Below are 6,389 nucleotides of genomic sequence, written 5' to 3'. Positions count from 1 at the left end.
GTAGACAGCTTGTACACAAAAGGAGGGAGGGAGAGAGCGAGAGACACAACTTCCTCCACCTTCGGGAGCCCTGGGCGGAGTGGGGGGCTTGGAGGGGAGATTGAGGAAGCGGGTGAGAGGGGGTGACCGCTGCCCATCCCCACCCGTCGCGCCCCCCATCCGGCTCCGCTTGCCAACCCTCTCCTGGTGTGTCTGTCGGTTGCAGTGTCGGAGGTTGGCGCGGGCCCCCGCCCTCCGCGCCCCCCACGGGAAGGAAGCACCCCCCGAACTAAAAAGAGCGGAGCGGAAAGAAGCCCTCATTCGGCGGCCAGGAGGCGAGCCGATGCCGAGCTGCACCGCGTCCACCATGCCGGGGATGATCTGCAAGAACCCGGACCTCGAGTTTGACTCTCTGCAGCCCTGCTTCTACCCGGACGAAGATGACTTCTACTTCGGCGGCCCCGACTCGACCCCCCCGGGGGAGGACATCTGGAAGAAGTTTGAGCTGTTGCCCACGCCCCCGCTGTCGCCCAGCCGTGCCTTCCCGGAGCACAGCCCGGAGCCCCCGAACTGGGCCACCGAGATGCTGCTGCCCGAGGCCGACCTGTGGGGCAACCCGGCCGAGGAGGACGCGTTCGGCCTCGGGGGCCTGGGCGGCCTCACGCCCAACCCGGTCATCCTCCAGGACTGCATGTGGAGCGGCTTCTCGGCCCGCGAGAAGCTGGAGCGCGCGGTGAGCGAGAAGCTGCAGCACGGCCGGCCGCCCGCCGCGGGGCCCGCGGTCCCGGCCCCGGGCGCGGGCGCCACCAGCCCCGCGGGCCGCGGGCACAGCGCAGTGGCTGCGGGGCCGGGCCGCGCCGGGGCCGCCCTGCCCGCCGAGCTCGCCCACCCGGCCGCCGAGTGCGTGGATCCCGCCGTGGTCTTCCCGTTCCCGGTGAACAAGCGCGAGCCCGCGGCGGCGCCCGCCGCCCCGGCCGGTGCCCCAGCGGCGGGGGCCGCGGTCGCCTCGGGGGCGAGCGCCGCAGTCCCAGCGGGCGCCCCAGTAGCCGCTCTTCCGCGCACCGGCGGCCGCCTGGCCAGCGGCGGTGACCACAAGGCCCTCAGCACCTCCGGAGAGGACACCCTGAGCGACTCAGGTAAAGAGCGAGCCAGGGTCCGGCTGCCCTCCTGGGGTACTGGGGCTGGGGGTGGCGCCGGGTTTGTCGTTCGTGGGTTAGGGTGCTGGGGGAGAGTCGTTTGGAGGTAGTGCTGGTGGCGGAGAAGTGGTTTTTCCCAGGCCGATCTCTAGGGTACGGAGGAGAGGGTGGGTGAAAGCTGTGATCTCCAGCCTCACCTTCCCTGAAGTTCCCTCACCCCCCGCCGGGAGCCCGACTCCATCACTGGCCCCCACCCCGTACCCCGTCTCTGTCTGCAGCGCCCTCCGAGGAAGAAAATGAAGAAAAGTTGAGTGGCTAAAGCCGAGTTGGGGTTCAGGGGGCCGCTGGCAGAAACCTGTTAGCCCACGGGTGGAAAGGGACTCAGCGGCCCGGGCCAGGGGTGGGGAGACGCCCCGAAAAGCACAAGCCTGTGCAAAGTCCTATTTAGGGTGCAGGAAGTTAGGGAGGGATTGCACAGATGGTGAGTACCGATTGTATTTTATTTTTTCGAACCTCGGTACTCTTTTTTTTTTTTTTTTTTTCCCCCTCCCTCGGTGGGTGGTGGGCTATTTGCTCCTGGTCGGTCGCCAGCAGGCGGCGATATGCTGGCCGGCAGGCGGGCGAGGATCTGAGAGGCTGGAGGTGGTAGGGCCGTCCCTCCCTCCCTTCACTCAGCAGCTGGCGGCCAGTACCACAGCGGTTGTGTACATTCTCAAGGGGCCGCCTCTTTACAGTGTGCAGTGAGAAGCGCCCGGTTTTATCTTCTAGCCAGAGTTCCAGGACTAATTTCAGACCCGAGCTGTGTTCTGTAACCCAGTGTCCTTCAAGGTGAGGGCGGGCACTTAGCAGGCCCTCCAGGAATGCACACACCCTGAAGTACTCATTGATTAGTTCTATTGTGTGTCTCCTGGTGAAACTGAAGAGCAGGGTTAAAACCAAGATTTTGCCTGAAGGTGAAGAACTCTAGCCAAATACTGGAATAGCCCTTGTCCTTGGAGCTGGGAGACTTGGACCTTGAAAACCACTGTTTTCAGAATGCAGATGGATAAAAAGCCTACATTTCCTTCAGGGCTGAGGACAGATTCATCTGAGGCTCCTGGAAGGAAACTTGGGGATAAGCCTTCAGTTTGAACGGCTCTGTCCCTTTAATGTCTGTGCCTTGACAGCTTTTGGTGAGGAAGCACTTCCTTCCAACAGCTGTCTTCTTGGCAGAAAACCAAAACATTGGCTTAAAGGGACCCACCGACTGGAACAGCCTCACATTTCGGCTTTAGAACAAATCCCACAATCGTTCAGCTTTCCGGTCCCCTTCAGATCAAGCAGAAGATGTGTTTTGATTTTCATGCTTGCATTTTAAACAATAATTTTCTACCCGAGCATGGTAGTAAATGAGGAGAGAGGGGGAAAACGCACACATGATGCTACACGTTTTTGTGGCTGCTGAGGGTGGTGGTGATTTTGAGAAGAGGTGCCCCTGTATCTGGGTTTAGAGCTCCAGTGGATTACGCGGCTCTGTAGTTAAGGTTTGATCTTTGTTAAGATGAAAAACTGCTTACTGTATAGAACTCATGTTCATGGAAGACAAGGTATTTTTCTTCCTTAGTGAATTAAATTGTTCTTTAGTTTGTTTCACTTAAAATCAAACTCCACCATGTGTAAGTGGCTAACTGAGGCTCCTAAAATAAGGAGCCTCAGTTCTTAAGCGTGGAGATGGAAATATAAATAAGTCTATGGGGCAGACTAGCGATGATGGTAAAGGGGTACCGTTTCCTGAGACTCTTGTCTACGTATTATCTGTTCAACTCAACCTATGGCATTATTGCCCATTTAATAGCTGGGGAAACAGGCTTAGAAAATACCTTGCCCAGGGTCGTGCAGCTAGTGTGTGTGATGGAGCCAGGATTCTGTCTAACTCCAAAGCCGAGGTTCTTTCTGTTTCTGCCACCTGCTCAAGCTTGAATGGAGGATGAAATGCTAGGAGTATGGGGAGGGAAAAAGCATGTATAGCTCTCTTCAGAGGCCTGTGCTGATGGATCACAGTAAGAGCACACCACGGGCCAGGGCTTGCTCTACAAGACTGTATGTATATTTAATTCATACGTGCCTCATCCTGAGAATAACCCTCACCTTGTTCTCAAAGATGATGAAGATGACGAGGAGGAAGACGAAGAGGAGGAAATCGACGTAGTGACTGTGGAGAAGCGGCGGTCCTCCTCCAACAGCAAGGCCGTCACCACCTTCACCATCACCGTGCGTCCCAAGAGCACGGCCCTGGGACCTGGGAGGGCCCCGTCGGGTGAGCTGATCCTCAAGCGCTGCGTCCCCATCCACCAGCAGCACAACTACGCCGCCCCGTCTCCCTTCGTGGAGAGCGAGGACGCGCCGCCCCAGAAGAAGATAAAGAGCGAAGCATCCCCGCGTCCCCTCAAGAGCGTCATCCCCCCAAAGGCCAAGAGCTTGAGCCCGCGCAACTCTGACTCAGAGGACAGCGAACGCCGTCGAAACCACAACATCCTGGAGCGCCAGCGCCGCAACGACCTGCGGTCCAGCTTCCTCACGCTCAGGGACCACGTGCCAGAGCTGGTGAAGAACGAGAAGGCCGCCAAGGTGGTCATCTTGAAAAAGGCCACCGAGTACGTCCACTCCCTCCAGGCCGAGGAGCACCAGCTTTTGCTGGAGAAGGAGAAGCTGCAGGCAAGACAGCAGCAGTTGCTAAAGAAAATTGAACACGCTCGGACTTGCTAAACGTGTCTCCGAACAGGACAGTCACTGCCACTTTGCACATTTTGATTTTTGTTTTGTTTTGTTTTGTTTTGTTTTTTTAAACAAACCTTGTGTTGACATTAAGAATGTTGGTTTACTTTCAAATCGGTCCCCCGTCGAGTTTGGATCTGGGTGGGGAGCAGGACGTGAGGGGTTCTGCCAGGACCTCGGGAGAGGGCCTACAGGATGGGATGCAGGTGGCCCTGGCGGTTTTCCTCCGTGTCACCCTCTGAGGCGGCGGTCGAAGTCCGTGACCGTTGGGAGCCTTCTGGGGCTGTTGAAGTCACCTTGTTTGTTACAAGTTTCCAGACGACAGAAAGTCATTCCTTCTTTTTAAAATGGTGCTTAAGTTCCAGCCGATGCCACATGGGGGTTTGCCATTGATACCCCTGGGGAACATTTCTGTAAATACCATGGACACACCTGCCTTTTGTATACGTCCTGGGTAATGAGAGGTGGCTTTTGCGGCCAGTATTAGACTGGAAGTTCATACCTAAGTACTGTAATACCTCAATGTTTGAGGGGCATGTTTTGTATACAAATATATTGTTAATCTCTGTTATGTACTGTACTAATCCTTACACTGCCTGTATACTTTAGTATGATGCTGATACATAACTAAATTTGATACTTATATTTTCGTATGAAAATGAGTTGTGAAAGTTTTGAGTAGATATTACTTTATCACTTTTTGAACTAAGAAACTTTTGTAAAGAAATTTACTATATATATATGCCTTTTTCCTAGCCTGTTTCTTCCTGTTAATGTATTTGTTCATGTTTGGTGCATAGAACTGGGTAAATGCAAAGTTCTGTGTTTAATTTCTTCAAAATGTATATATTTAGTGCTGCATCTTATAGCACTTTGAAATACCTCATGTTTATGAAAATAAATAGCAATTAAATGATGCAGCTTTTTTTTTTTTTTTTTCTTAATAGCAACAGTTAAACTCTATCCTTTAAGCAGCAACCGTAAAGAGCCCATAACCTGGAGAGGGAACTTGGTTTCCACAGACAAGTCACTTTATACCTGTACAGTCCTGGCTGCGGAGGGGCCATTGTCCCCACTTGAGGTGGAGAGAACTGAGCTTAGGAAGGTTACGAGATTTCTCCCAAGTTAAAGAGCATAGATATGTTATTAGTGATTGTGTGTGCTAGCAAGAGCACCCCATAGTTTACAAAACGCTTTCCTATACGTTGGCCACTTAACCAAACTAAGCTGGGACATCAGACCCTTGGGAAGGAGAAGTAAAATTAAGACACTGAGTTCTGCAACTTGGCAGTATTTGGTGTTGGTAACCTTTATCCCATTAGCTGATGGCTTTATATTTCAGCATAGAGTGCAGGTCATTTCTAAGAAGAAAGCATTCATCAAAATTTACTAGGACCTGTGTAAGGTTCTATGCTAGGCATTGTAGCTGAAAAAAGATGGAGTTGGTCCCTCCCCTCAAAAAACTAACAGTCTGATTCACCAGAGTAATTCCTGGAGTGACAGCCATGTGGCCCAGCTCAAGTACCTTGTCCCTTCAGGAGAGGCACTGGGGTGTTAGTGTAGCTCTGTCCGCTTGGCACTCCTGTTATTTTGGTTGCTTGGACTGTTCTGTGGAAGCCAGATTAACCTTTGCAGGTTCTGGAGGACAGCCAGGGCCAACAGGTTGGGGGAGGGGGCCCGGGAGGGGGCCCCAGCAGAGCTAGGAGGCAGTTTCAGAGTTTCCCTGGTGGGAGATGGTACCCTTGCTGGGGAGGCATTCAGCATCTCAGAACTGAGAGCCTACGAATACATCTCTTAGGTGAAAGGTGGTACTCAAAGCTATTTCTCTAAGGTTTCATTCATCTCAGATTTTAGCTTTGAACTGAAAAGACCTTTGCTTTGCTCAGAAGAAAACATGTCCAGGGATGAGAAACGGCTTTGCTTGCCTAGGCCACCAGGGTCCCTGTCTGCATTTTCCAAAGACCAGTGGAGTTTAGAATTTGAGGTCCTCCCCTGGTTTACAGCCACATTTCCTGAGCTATGAGGTTGGTGGTATTGCCATGGACATCACCAATGGTCAGATCATGTTGAAATTCAGGTAAAATTCTCTTTACTCCTTAATCTTCCTCCTTGCCCCCATCCCCACACTAAAAAATAACCCTCTTTGAGAGTCCTTTTCAAATTGTCATTCAAGAAGACTTCCCGTCCATTTGCATTTTACAGGCCTCAAATCTTCCCTGCAGCCTCTGCACCTTGTCCTGTGCCCATGAGCCAAAAGAAAATTGAGAGACCTCAAAGTTATTGAGATTCTTGAAACCCAACTCAATCATCCCAATTCCTTTTTTTTTGTGATCCCCATATGGGGCCTACCTAGGTGTTTCAGATGAGATAGAACTCTAGTCCTGGAGGAGGTTAAACTGTTGAGATGAACAAGGCTTTAAACTGTAATTCCTACCAGGCTCCATTTTTGCTCTGGCTGCTGGGAAGCTCAGAGCCAAATTCCATGCTCTCATTCCACATACTGAGTGCCCATTCTCTCTT

The 6,389-nt window shown here is 52.5% G+C and overlaps 1 protein-coding gene across 1 annotated transcript; it reads left to right on the top strand.

Moving 5' to 3' along the window:
• Positions 1 to 201: 201 nt before the first annotated feature.
• MYCN (MYCN proto-oncogene, bHLH transcription factor) lies at positions 202 to 4,742 on the top strand. The gene is made up of 2 exons (XM_057558410.1): positions 202 to 1,115; positions 3,256 to 4,742. Exons 1-2 carry the CDS (start codon positions 323 to 325, stop codon positions 3,858 to 3,860), a joined length of 1,398 nt encoding a protein of 465 aa, XP_057414393.1. The 5' UTR covers positions 202 to 322; the 3' UTR covers positions 3,861 to 4,742.
• The last annotated feature ends 1,647 nt before the right edge of the window (positions 4,743 to 6,389 follow it).

This window comes from Balaenoptera acutorostrata, chromosome 12 (genome assembly GCF_949987535.1).
Source record: "Balaenoptera acutorostrata chromosome 12, mBalAcu1.1, whole genome shotgun sequence".
NCBI lineage: Eukaryota > Metazoa > Chordata > Mammalia > Artiodactyla > Balaenopteridae > Balaenoptera > Balaenoptera acutorostrata.
The sequence above is the reverse complement of the archived record's forward strand: the minus strand, read 5'-3'. Positions and strand labels throughout refer to the sequence as shown.

Excerpts from the sequence above, each read along its gene's own strand:
- MYCN (XM_057558410.1), top strand. The coding sequence starts at position 323 with ATGCCGAGCTGCACCGCGTCCACCATGCCGGGGATGATCTGCAAGAAC. Across the intron at positions 1,116-3,255 it reads GGACACCCTGAGCGACTCAG|ATGATGAAGATGACGAGGAG; the intron begins GTAAAGAGCGAG and ends TTGTTCTCAAAG.